Source organism: Mesocricetus auratus, unplaced genomic scaffold (genome assembly GCF_017639785.1).
Source record: "Mesocricetus auratus isolate SY011 unplaced genomic scaffold, BCM_Maur_2.0 Super-Scaffold_100043, whole genome shotgun sequence".
Taxonomy (NCBI): Eukaryota; Metazoa; Chordata; class Mammalia; order Rodentia; family Cricetidae; genus Mesocricetus; species Mesocricetus auratus.
Window position 1 is genome coordinate 1,739,422 of NW_024429220.1, and position 16,281 is coordinate 1,755,702.

The 16,281-nt window shown below is 35.9% G+C and overlaps 1 protein-coding gene across 1 annotated transcript in view; it reads left to right on the top strand.

Annotated features, from left to right (window-relative positions):
- The window catches only part of LOC121135834 (protocadherin Fat 4-like), a 97,894-nt gene that overhangs the window by 21,627 nt on the left and 59,986 nt on the right, over nucleotides 1-16,281 (top strand). Inside the window, exons 5-10 of the mRNA XM_040735158.1 lie at nucleotides 1,360-1,454; nucleotides 2,926-3,048; nucleotides 4,684-4,787; nucleotides 6,304-6,449; nucleotides 8,754-8,936; nucleotides 12,718-12,809. Of these exons, the coding sequence (XP_040591092.1) occupies nucleotides 1,360-1,454; nucleotides 2,926-3,048; nucleotides 4,684-4,787; nucleotides 6,304-6,449; nucleotides 8,754-8,936; nucleotides 12,718-12,809 (743 nt within the window). The remainder of the gene's footprint in view (nucleotides 1-1,359; nucleotides 1,455-2,925; nucleotides 3,049-4,683; nucleotides 4,788-6,303; nucleotides 6,450-8,753; nucleotides 8,937-12,717; nucleotides 12,810-16,281) is intronic.

Here is a 16,281-nt window from a genome sequence, read left to right on the forward strand (position 1 = left end):
GCATAAGGATGGATTCTGTCTTCCTATCCATTCTGTTAGCCTGTGCCTTTTTATAGGTGAGTTAAGACCATTGATATTTGGGGATATTAATGACAATTGATTGTTGATTCTTGTTTGCTTTGAATCTGTTTTTGGTGGTGGTTTTATGTGTGAGTTTTTCTTCAATTTCTGATTTCTGGTAAAGTTAGATTATCTATTGCCCTTGTTATTTTGAATGTAGTTATCTTCCTTGGGTCAGAGCTTTCCTTCTAGAACTGTCTGTAGGGTTGGTTTTGTGGATTCATATTGCATAAATCTGGTTTTGTTATGGAATATCTTGTTTTCTCCATCTATAGTGATTGAGAGTTTTGCTGGTAATAGTAGTCTGGGCTGGAATCTGTGGTCTCTTAGTGTTTGTAGAACATCTATCCAGGACCTTCTTGCTTTCATAGTTTTCATGGAGAAGTCAGGTGTTATTCTGATAGGTTTGACTTTATATGTTACTTGGCTTTTTTCCTTTGCTGCCTTTAGTATTCATTCTTTATTCTGTATGTTTGTTGTTTTGATTATTATGTGGCAAGGGGACTTTTTTTCAGGTCCAGTCTATTTGCTGTTCGGTAAGCTTCTTGTAGTTTCATAGCATCTCCTTCTTCAGGTTGGGAAAATTTTCTTCTATGATTTTGTTGAATATGTTTTCTGTACCATTGAGCTGGGCTTCTTCGCTTTCTTCTATACCTATTATTCTTAGATTTGGTCTTTTCATGGTGTCCCATATTTCCTGGATATATTGTATTAAGGATTTGTTATATTTAAGACTTTCTTTTGATGAATCTATTTCCTCTAGTTTATCTTCAGTGCATGAGATTATATCTTCCATCTCTTGTATTCTGTTACTTATGCTTGCATCTGTAGTTCCTGATTGTTTTTTCAGCCCTTCAAATTCCAGCATTACCTCAGATTGTGTTTTTCTTATTGTCTTCATTTCGATTTTCAGGTCTTGAACTGTTTGAATTGTTTCCTTCATCTGTCTTATTGTTTTTTCTTGGATTTCCTTGCTGTCTTTAAGAGATTTGTTGATTTCTTACTTTTTTTTTGGTTTGTGTTTTCTTCCAGTTCTTTAAGGGATTTTCTCATATCCTCTTTGAGGGCCTTTATCACTTTCAGGAGGTTGTTTTGAAGGTCATTCGCTATAGTGGCTGCCAATAAAGCACTCTGTGGTAAAGGAAAGATGACAAGAAGCCAAAGAGAAAACAACAAAATGGATAATAAAAAAAACTAGTTGTCTTAAATAGCTAGCCAGGCCCCACAATAATACAAAATTAAAATGAACACAATTCATGTTTTACTTTTGACATAATGTTTCTAATTTTTGCTTTGCAGCTACATTTGAAATAGCTGAAGATTATCCACTCTTTCAATCCATTTATAAAGTGAATGTCACAGATGAAGACATTGCACATGGTGACAGGCTCACAGTAGGTGGCTATTATTGTGAGAAATGCATATATTTCTGGAGCTGGCACACAGGGCAAAGTGTTTGAGACTATTTCAAATAATAGGAAATGTAATTTAATGAATGAATAAAATTAATCACTCAGTATAGTATTTGTGTTAAAGCTGGAAATATTTTAGATTATTTTAATGTAACTATTAAATAAAATACACACACGCATGCGCACACACACACACAATTACTATAAATCAGAGTGTGTGTGTGTGTGTGTCTGCATGTGTTTTTGATGCTTTGCCTTTCTAATTCATAATATCTAACCTTAAGAGATTTGTCATCTCATAATTGATTCATGGCTATACAGTTTCTCACAGACTTGGAGAGAAAAACAAACCTTCTAAAATGTTATCTGCAGATTTTGGTTGCATTCATACTCTGAGAGTCCATATGATTTTCTGGCATCTGTTCTTTTTGAACACATATTGACATCCCTTACTACCAATTCAGTAACTCTCATGGTGAAGTACCAGACCAGAAAGGCTGCTGGGTTGTCAACTGACCTGGACTGTCCTGACTTTATCCCAGATCAGTATGGTGATATTGGGACAATCACATAATCTCTGCTGCCCTTGATTTCCACAATTAGAAGATATTTCTTTTTCTTTCCCCACCCCTCAGTGATATATGTGTAGTTATCAAAGTACCAAAATTCCTTGTGGAATAGTCAGCATTACATTGTTATGGACTGACCAATATGAAATTGTTAAGAAATCTGAGATGTATCTCATTAGATGTATTTTCAGTAGATTAAAAGAAAAATAACCTTAGTACAGCTGAAAATAATATTGCCAGTCTGCCATTTGTAGGAACGTGAGAGGAACCAGTGTGTGAGTGTTTCAAAATATATTTTGGGAACTAGTTATGTTGCTAGAGTATAGGTTTCATATCAATTTAAAAACAAATTCTCAAAGTAACTCGAGAGTTTTCTGATAAATTATCATCTTTCACTTTATTTTCAGGTACTTTTGAGAACAGATTTATTTAATTTAACTTCTCAACTCACTGAAGAACTTTCAGTAATGATTTAAAACCTGCATATAGACTGATATTAATATTTGATAATTTAAAATGTGTATGTTAATCTTGGTATTCTTGAAATTTAAAAAGTGTTAATAAATTTATTCTGTATGTATATCCTCTCATATATAAAATCATTAGTAGGATCAGAATTAGGCATTTTCAAATTCTTGTAGGAAAATGTTGTGTATAACTCCATTAAACATTGGCAAAGGGACAATACAATATAGTAAGCAAATTAGTTGATTTTCTTATATTACAAGTAACAAAATACTCTGATTTTATAACAGCTATCCCATAAGAGTTATAATTATGAAAAATAAGGAACTGTCTGTACTAATGTACCTTTATTGTACATTAATAGTCTTTTGTGCTTTTTAATTCATTTTGGAGGGAGTAATACACATTTTATTTTCCAGTACAACATTGAGACAGAATTATCTGGACCAAAGAGGGGAGCAAACTCCTTTGGAGTAGATCCTGTAAATGGTATTATTAGCCTAAGAGGTGAAGATGCCTTGGACTTTGATGCTGGATACCATGTAATTTAATTTTTTTATTTCTATATTAAGAATAGAAGAGAATTAAAAAATAACTTTGAAATCTTTATGAAAAATTTGAGATATTGTGACATTACAGAAAGGGTAATATTTCACAAGATTCATTTGCAAAGATTTGTTTAGTTAACCAAATGTCTAGACCTAATCCTTTCAGTTACTAAAGTATAGGGATTGTACTATACACAAAAATTTCTAAAGAAAGTTAAGACAAAATGAGCACAGGTATCCCAGGTAATTGATCATTGGGATTATTGAGTGTGAAGGGTAGATGGATCAAGTTATTAGTGTTATTACTGCTATTGCCAAACTGTTCCTGCTGTAGAGATGACTGCATATATGTTAATTCATGATGGCTTTGAAAAAATACCGAGTAATAAAATGTGAGACTCTAGAACAGTGGTTCTCAACATTACTAATTCTGTGACCTTTTAATACAGTTCCTCATGTTGCAGTGACCCCCAACCATAAAATTATTTTGTTGCTACTTCGTAATTTTGCTACAATTGTGAATCATAATGTAAATATCTGATATGCAATATGAGGGAAGAAGTTGCTGATGATATTTAGGAGGCAGATTCAGTAGTTGAAGATGACTTCCACTTTCTACTCTGAAAAATAAATAAAAGCATGAGGAATGCCAATTAATCTTACTTAAATTCATTTAGGAAATGGTGAGTGTTGCAGAATGGTAGAGTAGGCAATGACAGATTTAGTGAGTACTGTGTGAGAGTAAAGTCTGATGGAAAAGAGGTGGGAGTTAGCAATACTATTTGGATGTGCATGTAACCAGGTCAGATCGAACACTCTGTTGATCCCCTGCCTCCCTTCTCTCTGTATGCATACATTCTACACAACATATGCAGACATCTAAGACTGCTGCCTTTATACCCAATATACACTTCATCAACTGATTTTATGAGATTGCACATATAGTCAATCCACACAAATCACCAGTCTTTCATTCAACATGGAGACTTGTACGTTGTAGGCATTTATGAATGTTTGTTCAGTTTTTTAAAGACTTTTTACTCTATGAGTAATGCTTTGTTTGTGTTCTGAAAGTGACACTTGATGATAGGAATGCATAATATCTAAGGGAATAGAGGAGGGACAGGCTGACTAGGAAAATACTCAAGTCTGGTGACATCCTCAGCCCTTCAGACACTGTGCACTGTTCTTATCCTAAAGAATATCTCAAAGTCCTGAGTCTCAGTAACAGTCCCAAGCAGTTGGCTTTGTTAAGAGCTTTGGTTCATTATATTTGAGGTTAAATATAGAAATAATGCATGTTTTTGTTTCAATCGCCTCTATATTTGGGCCAGCAGCCAAGCTACAAAAACCTCTGAGTGAAACTTTATTGGATAAAAAACAACGCTTTTCTGAAATTTGTTGTGAATGTAGCTAAGGGAGTATTTATGTTTAGCCTATCTTTTCAAACATGTATATTTACACATATACAGACGTGTATATGTGCATATATATACATACACACTTATGAATAGAATTTTTCTTCATAGATATACAATTGTATTGCATATGTAGCAGGAGATGTATAAACTATATAGGTATACCACCTAACAAATGGTATATTATAAATTTTCAAAACCTCTCTTACAGACTTTCCAGCTTTCAGTGAGAGCAACAGATTCAGCAGGCTTGTTCTGTCAAGGAACGATAATTATCAATATTCGAGACATAAATGATGAGACGCCTCAGTTTGAGTAAGCACATTCATTTCAAAGTGTGAGCATAGGTAAATGGTTAAAGCAAACCTTTCGTATATATTACAAATGACAATGAGTGGAAAATCATACCATGTTCTGTCAAAAACATATTAGTATATACCCACAATTAATGCATGCATGGATGCTATACAATGTGTGTGAGAAAATACCTAAAATGAGTTTAGAAGTGACCAACCTGTAATATGATGGAAATATTTGGTTGTGCTTTTTCTTTCATTTTCAAGCTTTTCAAAGCTATTATGCTGATTTAAAAACTGCACTGACAAAAATGTTTAAAATATTTAAACATTTCATTATCATATTCCCAAGTACAATGTAACAGGAAATATTTGCAGATTGTGAATACGTATTTTTCATACTTCAAAACATAGCAATTAAATATTCTACTATAAAAACAAAGCAGCCAAATACTTAGATTTGTAATGAGAAAGAAGTAATAATGCTGAAGTCACTTCCTTTGATTTACTAAGTTGTGTCTCTACTATAGGGAGGAATTCATTGAGTTCCTGAATTCACCTGGCTGGATCTGAGAAACTGAAGCAAACTTAGAGTTTCAGTAATCCCTTATTTCTGAAAATAATTTATCTGCAGGTCTACCTATATTTGTAGTAAAAGTTCCATCATGATTTAAGGATAATCTTCTGCTGCTCTTATCTTTTAATAAACATAATTTTATTGCCTGTTTAACAAAATTTATTACCAAGTATATATGAGCCACAGCCAAATTAATATATAGTTTCTAAGCATACTATTTATATTTGAAGAGACACAGAATGCTAAGTAATAGCGAAACAGAAAATGAAGGGATTTACAGTGTTCCAGAATATAATTATTATAAGGGACACTGTATTTATTATATTAGATGTGAAAGAGAAGCCAAGTGAGATATGATCAAGAAGTTTGCTTGGAGACACAGCAACACACATTCAACTCTCATGTCCTTGGACCTCACATGGCACAGAAGTTATCAGTTACATACAATGCCATAAAATGCCAAAAAAGAGACTTAGATTTCATAAATGTTCTGGACATGATCAGAGACAATGTGAGTCTCAAACAGATAGTAAATAATGTTACAGAAACTGACTTAATACATTTCTCTAAATTACAGTTTTGGGGAGCCTCTCATCCTAGAGTTTACAAGATGACTGAATATATTCAGTGTTTTATGTTCATTTGCCACCTATTCCATGTATTGGTTATCTGGAACAATGGGGAAGCATTATTTCATTCTGTTTTTCATTTTCTATCTCTCTTATTCTGTGGTATTCTTAATAATTTGGTCTAATAGCAGAAACTACATAAAATCATATTCAAAAAATCTGTGTAATGTTATGCCACAAACAGATTTTCTTAACATCCGAATACATTGGGAGCTTTTAAGTTCTTGAAAAAAGGTAATGCTTTTATAAATCCAGAAGTTTCTTAATTATAACTCAGCAATTACAATATGAGTTGCTACTAAAATTTTTCTTCACAATTTTATTCCTAGACCATTTCCTATGGATTCAATTAATGTGACTGAAAAGAAACCCATTGGAGATTTTGTAGCAAGAGTAAAAGCAACAGACCGTGATAAAGACAGCAGCATCATATATTCCTTTAAAACCCAGCAGGAAGTGTTTGGTTTAGATCCTTGTAAGTTTTATATAAATACTTCTATACTTTAGCTGAATGTACACTTACCTCTACATGCCCTTGAGAGCTTGGGCTGGTAAAATTCCTCTTCCAAAATTGAACACTGAGTAGGAAACACAGCAGACACATGTGACATTTATACTTACAACTTTTCTACTTATTAAAAACATCTGTGGAACACACAGGTATCTCTTTGGTCATATTTGTAAAAATTGGGACTTTTAGCAGGTAATTTGGTGTTAAATATAGGATTATGGGTAGATTTTTGTCTATGTGGATAACGTAATTGTTATTGTGGTGTTTTGATATACATGATACTTTCAAATTTGGCAACTGAACAACAAAACAGAAGCACCAAGAATATGGAGAAGCTGACTGTGTAGTTTTAGACTGTCTGTCATAGCTAATTCTAGAGGTTGAAGTCAGGGAAGGAAGATGGACATAAAGTGAGAAAATTTAAGGTAGATTAGAACACAGAAGGATAAGAGAGATTCCATCAACTTGACTTGGCCTGTAAAAGGTTTTGCCTCTGACTTGGATGGTATTGGTGCCCTGCAGAAGCTGGGTCCTTCAAACTCAGAGTTTAGTATGCATACCAATTCTAGAAGTCAGGGACCTGAAAGATAGCCTGGATTTGTTCAATCTGTAGTTGAGTATAGCCATGGATACAGCAATAAAAATTATAAACCTATTTAAAACATTTTGAAATTGTGAATGTGTGTGTGTGTGTGTGTGTGTGTGTGTGCGTGCGCATGCTTTAATACACAACTCAACTGCATGATTCTTGAGCATCTTCGTGGTAGAATACAGTGTGCTGCAACAATGTCCTAAGGAAAGGCCGAGGGGAAGATAAGGTAGTTACAAATTCAGTTGTAGCCAGTTTCTTTCAGCAGCAATACAGTAGATAAACCAAAATTTATCTAAAAAGCTAAACTATCATACAATAAAGGATGTTGCCTTTCCAGTCTCCAAGTTGACCAATTATCTCCCTGTGAGCCACCAAAATGAAAAGCACATGAGAATAGACTAATCAAGTTGGCACGTTACAAAGCCATAGTACCGATCAACTATTATTTGAGAAGATTTATTTCAATCCATAGTTTTACATTTGTTCACAAATCTTCAAATTCAGATATCTGTGGAAGAAAGTAAGATGCTAGTAGAGTCCCAAAGACTTGTGAAAGTGCTGAAGATGTTCAGGGTAAGGTCAATGTTGATCATTCCAATGCAAGAAGAAGAAGAAAGTCTCAGAGGGAAAGAAGGTGGTGGCCAGGGATAAACAGTCACCGCACTTCAGCAAACTTTTCTCAGTTTGACACTTGAACTCATTCTCCTACAACTTTTGTGGATAACAAAGTGACCAAAGCTTATCATCAGAAGCAGTAAATGATTGGGATGAGTTTTCACACTCACTACTACAATATGTTATGATGAATATCAAATGTGACTTCTTATATTTGGTAATTTAGAGTAGGGGTTCTATTTGATATATTTGGTAAACAAATATGTCATAATTTAGACGTTTAAAGGAAGTATTATGAAACAAACTTTAATATGTGATTATTTTAAAATAAGATTGTAGTAAATAAAAAGCTGTTTTGGAACGTTGTTGAAACTGTAAAGATGAGTTACATTTGCTTATGATGTAGAACATTATTTTAAACATGTAAAGGTGTGTTGCTTTTGTTCATGTTATGTTTGTGTAATTTTATAAGGATATTTTGTATTTGTTTCACCTTGCCTGACTAAGGCACCTTATTGGTCTAATAAAAAGCTGAATGGCCAATAGCTGGGCAGAGAGATGGATGGGCGGGGCTGGCAGGTAGAGAGAATAAGTTCGAGGAGAAATCTAGACATTAGAAGAAGAGAAGAAGAAGAAGGGAAAGAGAATAAAGGAGAAAGAGAGGTACACACGCCGGGCCAGAAGCCAGTCAGCCACCAGACAGACAGACCCAAGAAACAGTAAAAGTAAGATACACAGAAGGAAAGAATAGTAAAAATTCATGAGGAAAATGTAGATAAAGAGAAACAGATTAATTTAACTTAAAAGAACTAGTCAGAAAAGATGCTAAGCTAGGATGATTATTCATAACTAATAGTAAATCTCCATGTCATGACTTGGAAGCTTGTATGTGGCCCTAAATGAAAAGACCTGGTACAAAAATCTTTAAATATTTGCAATGGATATATACTTGATAAATATCAACTTTCTTATGGATGAAAATTATGTCTTTATTTAAACATAATCAATGTCAACTAATGTAGGAATAAATATTTGAGTCTAATAGTTTTTTCCTTCCTTAGTCACAGGTATAATCACTGTTCTTCAGTCTTTGAATCTTGACAACCCAAGTAACCCCAGAACCTACTCTTTAGAAATTGAGGCGAGGGATGATGGCAATAACACCAGCTCATATGTGTTCACAGTTTTTGTGGAGAATGTTGATGATCCTATTTCCTGTGATTCCAATTTTGCAACAGGTGCAGGTATATTACACATAAATTTCATTTCAAAGATTCTAGAAACACTGTCCTATAAGAAGTACTATGGAATCATAGTTGAGTTTACTTGATGATGTTATTTAGTGTGAAGGATTCTAAAGACTGAGCCCAGCACCTTATGAATTTAGGGGCATGGTCAATCATTGAGCTATAGTTGTAGTTCTCAGGTCATTTGAAACAAAGGTTCACTTCATAACTCAAGCTGGACTTGGATTTGTGATGCCACCTTGTCATTTTACCACCATGTGCTGCCGTGTCATTATCCCACTGTGTACTATTGAATCATTCTCCTACAGTGTGCTACAGTGTCACTCTCTCCCTGTGAGCTACAGTGTCATTATCCCACTGTGTACTACTGAATAATTCTCCTACAGTGTGCTACAGTGTCACTCTCTCCCTGTGAGCTACAGTGTCATTATCCCACTGTTTGCTACTGAATCATTCTCCCTCTGTGAGCTACAGTGCCATTCTTTCATTGTGTGCTACTAAGCTTGGAAAGCTTTATTAACAGTAATTATTGAAGTAAAAGTGGTTATTAATTTGAAGGTGACCAAGGGTAGGTATATGGGAGGATTTCAAAAGAGAAAAGGGAATGCTTTTTTAAAAAGAAATAAACTGGGCGGTGGTGACTCACGTGTTTAATCCCAGCACTCGGGAGGCAGAGGCAGAGGCAGGTGAATCACTGTGAGTTCGAGGCCAGTATTGTCTACAAAAGTTAGTTCCAGGACAGCCTCCAAAGCCACAGAGAAACCCTGTCTCAAAAAATAAAAAAAGAAAAAAGAATTAAAAGCTGGAAAGAAGGAGAGATGGGCTAAAACGTAAAAAGATAAAAATAAAATAGCATCTGTGTGCTTCAAATTTCAGTTGTAGTTATGAATTTGTGTGATACATGGAGAACAGTAATGGAAATAGTATTCCAAATGAATATGTAACATGGGTGAATGACCCTCACAAGCTGTCAAATGTATGAAAATTCAAATGATAAGATATGAGTTAAATATCTGAGGAGATAGTGCCGTCAGTGCATTTTGCAAGAGTGAGGACCGATGTCAAATCCCCCAGAACACATGGAAAGAAAACAAAACAAGCAAACAAAACATCAGATGGTGTTATGTGCTTGTAATACTGCTGGTGAGGCAGAAATAGGTGGGTCTCTGGAGTGCCTTGGCCAGTCAGCCTAGGCAATTGGTACAGTCAAACTTAGACAAAGAATGAGTGGCAGCTAAGGAATACTGAGAGAAGGAGAAACAGTCATTCTCAAGGGGAAAGCACACAAATTGTTTATCCAATACTATGTAGTTATTACTGAAAAAATTAATTCAAGTAACATTGTATGGACTGTGAAGATTGTATTTATATATTTAAGAACACACACACACACACGCAATTAATTTAAAAAGAGACCATAAATTTGATAGAAAACAAGGGGGTAGGGATATATGGTAGTAGTTGGAAGGAGGAAATGAAAGATGTAAAATGATGTTATTAGAGTATAATTTCAATTTTAAATATTACAGTTGAAAACAAAGCAAAACCTACATGAATCTGGGTGCAGGCAAGCCTTCTGTTTTAGTGTTTGTGAAGATATTATCTTTTGGATGACAATGAAACGATTTGATGGTGTTCTTGGTAATTTCATTTTAGTGTCTCCATATTATAGTAAATTCTTAAAAGATGCACATGGATCTCAAGGTCATTATGACCCGATTTTCACCATAGACTTGGCTGAACTGCTAAGACAAGCTTGAGATCTGGAAGACTTAGACTCATCATATGAGTGGTGTCCTTGCAACTGAGGCCAAACATGAAGAGTTCACTTTGAATTAAACAAACGTAAACTTCTGTGAACTTACTCCAAAAGACATTGACCCAGTTTTCATGCTGCTGATTCGACATACTGTATAATCAATTTGCCTACTGCTTCTACCTGTGTAGAAGGGATAGCTCTGCGGAGTGAATCATTAACTCAGAACATCCGTTCACATACATTTGGTGTAGAACAAAGGTTCAAAGACAACTGGTCCTAGTTCATCCAAAAGTTGTTCTGTTAAAATCCATAGAAATATCGAAAAGTGAGGATTCTGTGGGACTACCGAAATAGATTATAAACAATAGCCACAGAACCTGAGAGATGGCTCAGTGGTTAAGAGCACTTGCTGCTCTTGCAGAGGGCCCAGCTTTGCTTCTCAAACTTACATGGTGGATCCCAACCACCTGGAACTTCAGTTTCAGAGGATCTTATCCTTCTTTAGGCATTCTCAGGTCCATGCATACATGTGGTACATACACCTGTATTCTGACACTTGCATATAAACACGAAACAAAAATAAATAAGTAATTCTTCCAAAAGAACCAGACTTGGTGTTAAACTGATGTGCCTGGTAAGTAGAGGATGCTACAAAGTATTCGAATGTATCAAGACGTTGCACATAACTACTAAACAACGCAGACTAAATTCATTTAATTCTGGCTAGATCAAAAGGATGTCAGCAATTATATCTACTTGCTTGTCTCTGTATTCTTTTCTCCCCACGTGTTTCCCTTTTATTCTTCATTGTCATGTTTATGCATGTGGTGTGACTATGTGTATACATGCATGCATGTATGCAACACATGTTTTTAACAGTGGATCAGTTTTTCATCATACAAAGAAACTTCCAATGCCTTACATACTCACATGTACATCCTTTTTATTGTATTTAGGGATGAGATGCGAACACACTTCATTTCATTAGAACCACGATAAAGAGCAGTGTTTGAAGATAGCAACATTTGTTGAGATGTATGAGACATGTATATATTATACTTAATCCTCAGAATCACCGTAAGGTTGAAAATGTACTGTATCTCTGTTGTATATATGATAGGGATGTAGCATAAATTAAAGCACATTTTTATTTGCTTCACCATTTGCACCTATTTTTATGCATTAGTGGGGAAGAAAGTAAAAACTTCAATATTCTAACATCTGTGAATGTAAGCAGAAGTATTCTTGTAAATAATAATGCCTCAGACTCTGAGCAGATTCCTCACATCAACCAAATATTTAAATTTAAAAATAAAAATTTGAATTATGTTGACTCTTTTAAATATCAAAATTTAAAAGCAGTTCTCTAGGCTGGGTTTTCTCCGGTTAGAGTCAAGTCAGTCAGTAAGGGGCGGGGTGGGGGGGGAGATTGCCTCTGCTCATGCGTTGGAGACTAGCCTGGACAGCTTAGAGAGACTTCGTGTCTGTCTACGGAAATGGGGGTGTGCGTGGCTCGGTGCTTCAGTGTAGGGTCTGCAAGCGTGAAGACCTGGGGTCATTTCCCTAGCACACACACACAAATTGGGTATGATAATGCCTGTCAATAAATCCGTTACTGGGAAGATGAAATGAAATCTCAGGGGCGCACTGCCCAGAAAGCACAGCTGAAAATGAGAGCTGCAGTTAAGTGAGGAAACTTGTTTCAAAAATAGGAAAAAGCAATTATTGAATAACACAAGAAACCCGATTTCTTGCCTTCCCATGTGTCTGTTTGGGCGATTATGCCAGTAAACACGCATATGACCCCACCCCCCAAGACGTAAATAATGTAAAAGAAACAGATCAATATTGATGTCCGTGTGAGTAAGCATTTGTAGTGTTTTCTAGAGAAAGTATCCATAAAGAATTACTCAGTAGAGACTTTTACACGGCCTGATGACTTACAGTAGCTGTGTGAAGCAAGACAGGACAGAGGTATGAGCTATTTAGTAACTGTCAATTTCTCATGTGATTGTGTAGGCGTTTCTGTGTCTGTTGCCGAAAATATCCCCTCCTCTGCTTTTATATATGCAATTCTTTCAAGAGATCCAGATTTGGGACAAGAAGTTGAAGTAAGTTTTTTTTATTGTCACTTATATTTTCCCAAAAATAAAAAAGCAGAGTGCATTGATTAATTTTTTTTAATGAGCAAAACTTGTTTCCTCAGGCTTTAACTAAACTAGGCTTTATATCTTATGATGCTTACTGAAGGGAGAGAGGGAATTTAAGCTTTTGAATATTGTTGAAAAATGAAAAGGATAAGACAGAAAATGGAATTCATAGACCTAAAACAGTTTGAAAACCCTGTAAGTGAAGAGTGTACTATCATTACCATTGATGATGCTTTTGAACTCTAGAATATTCACTTCTGGTTCATTTCCTTTCCTTTTTTATCTTCTTTACTAGACTCACGATTTTCATAAAGGATACTTAGACCTTCATATTATTTTGGTTTCACTAATAGTTTGTAAATAAGAATTAATAAATGATAGATGATGAAATAGTTATGCCTTCATGGAAGAGGTGAAATAAATGCATCATTCTGTTTTCTCAAAAAATTTTTGGTGCAATACAACCCATACATAATTATATTTCTATGAAACAAATTTAGCTTCTTGATAGTATAATACATTATATTAATAGTTTGGGATATTATTCCATAATTTCAATGGTTTAGTCAATGTCTCAATAGAATGGGCAAGAGTTTTCTGTTTGCTCATGCTCGTAACAACTGACTTATAAACAAACTTTGGAATATGGCTAAGCTGAAGCTTAGGAGAGTAGCTCTCAGGAAACTTCGTGGAGTTTCTATTCTGGTTTGATCACAAATTATTGTTTAGCGTACTCAGATTATCTTGTTTTTCCTTATCAAGTTTTTAGACTGAGAAAACCACATAGGAAAATAAAATTTCTTCTTGTTGGACTGAAAAGGCCCATGTATGAGAGCATACTGTATTGGAGGGGAGAATGTAAGAACAGTGTGTGATAGAAGTTGTGGGATATTCTTTCATGTATGTATGGATACTTGAATGTATACACATGTATATTTTCTGTAAACGCAATTAGTTAATTTTGCAAACCCCAAATCATCATCATAATAAAAGAAATAAAAGTTTTTTCCCATAAAAACTTTATGGGATTCTCTTCTAAGTTGACTTTAGTTGTTCAGAAATGGTCTAGAAAAGTACCATGATGTATCCATCCACAAAGTAACTCAGTGTGTCCATCAACATGGCTGTCATGTCTCTTTTGAAGCAGGTTTTATTGTTTCTTTGAACCAAAATCAGGATGCCATTTTTTTGTTTTTGTTTAGTTTAGCCTCTTAATAGTTTTTTTGCATCCTATAATATTTTTGCTAAGTCTGGGATACATTATCCTGTTTAAGTGTTAGAGTAACAATAGAGAAGATTATGTCATTGCTCATAAAAACAACCTGTTTGTTTAAAGTATTATTTTATTTTATTTTTTCATGCCTAAAGTCAGTACTGGGATGAGACCAAACGCTGTTGTGTGTACCTCTTTAGATACACTATTCAGTGTACAAGAGGGAATAGGGTTTTATATTGAAAAAAGCTGTCAATGTAACACTAGAAAGTAAACTAATTGTGAAACCAATGACAGCTATTTACCAAAAATGCCCGAGTTCTTAAGCACAAAACAAAATATGGAAAAAGTACAGCTGAAAACGTGAAGGAATGTTTGCATTGTTTTTGAAGTCTGGATACAAAAGCAAGTTCAGATTTTATTTATGGGCACTGTCTTCACAAAATGAAGCTGAGCGTAGCTTTTGCCAAATAATTGCATCAAAAATGTCAGTTCAAAATTCATGCTTTGAGAATAATATATCAGCAATGTTTGTGGTTTTTGTTCCTAGTTTTTGATATTGAATTCTTCAACCAATGCCACTGCTTACTTTGCCTTGGATCCACATAGTGGTGTCATTTCTAAAACCTTGGAACCTCTTTTGGATTATGAAAAAGATCCTAAGGTGAGAACAACCAGCGTTTTAAAACAACAAATGCTATATTTGCCCTTTAGTCAAAATGTTTGGAATTTACTTAAAATGAAGCAAAGCAAAAGAAGACACCCAATTCATCTAGATCAGTAGAAACTCATTTAAAGACATATTGAGGAGCACATTTGATGCATTTGTTACAAAGGTCTTGGGATGAGGCGTGGGCATGTTGGGGTACCATCCAGTACATTCTGTATGATGGACAAAGACAATGGAAAGAAAGTGACAGAATCATGGGAGAGTTGCAGATGCCAGGAGAGTGAGAAGGACAGGTGTAGCTAGAGAGCCTTAAGTGTGGTTACAGAAAAGCAACAACCCTAGAGAGAACAGAAAAGGAAATGCAGACTTCCTTAGAGCACACAGCAGCTCCCATGAGGACCGCAGGGCACCCAGAGCCCATAGTCTGCCAGGAGACTCTGGGTCTACCTTCTGTAGGATCCTTGGGCCTTCCCCTTTCAGGACTCTCTACCTGCCACCATCTCTGGTCCTGCCCAGGCATACCCTGTCTTGTGGCACACACAATTTTCCCTAATACTCCTTCACATTGATATTTTAATTCTAGCTGCATTGATTTTTAAATTAAATCGAGAATAATTGACATCTATAAGCTTTAGGCATTTATTTTTATTTTTAAAAAATATTCAAAACAGATATTTGTATAATACATGCTGACCAGTTTTCCTCCTCTCAGCTCTCCCACACATCCCCTCTACCCTAGACCTCCATTATCTCTCCCTGTCCCTTCAGAAAAGAGCACACCTCCAAAAGAAAACAACCAAACACGGCGAAACAAGAACAGTAAGACAGTAAGATAAGGCAAACACCCTCATATCTGGAGGCTGGACAAGGCAGGCCAAGCGGAGAAAGAGTCCCTAGAACAGGCAAAACGAGTCAGAGACAACCCCACTCTCATTGTTAGAAGTCCCACAAAAACACCGAGTTAACAGCCATAGAACACAAAAAGGGCCTGGTATAAACCCAAGCAGACCCCGTGCTTTCCTTTTCCATCTCGGTGAACTCTGCTTAGTTGACGGGGAACGGAGAGCATGTTCTCCTGGTGTCCTCTATCCTCTCTGACTCCTGGTCTTTAGGTTCTCGAGTTCTCGTGGGAGGGACCTGATAGAGACCCCCAGTTTAGACTCTCTTCGCCTAATGTCCATCTGCGGATGGATTTCTGTACCTGCTCCCATCCGTGCCATAGAAAGCGTTTCTGATGATGACTAGAGAAGGCACCTGTGACTATTGCAGAATATCATTAGGAATAATTTTTTTATTTTTCCCCTCCCTCCCTCCCTCCCTCCCTCCCTCCCTCCCTCCCTCCCTCCCTCCCTCCCTCCCTCCCTCCCTCCCTCCCTCCCTCCCTCCCTCCCTCTCTCCCTCCCTGCCTCCCTGCCTCCCTGCCTCCCTTCCTTCTTTTCTTTTTGCTAGTCACATTTGGTTCTGGCTTAGAAGTCCTGTTCCTGGCTATCTAGGCAGTATAGGACATGGGCTCCCACTCTTGGCGTGGGCCTCAAGTTAAAGCAAACAGT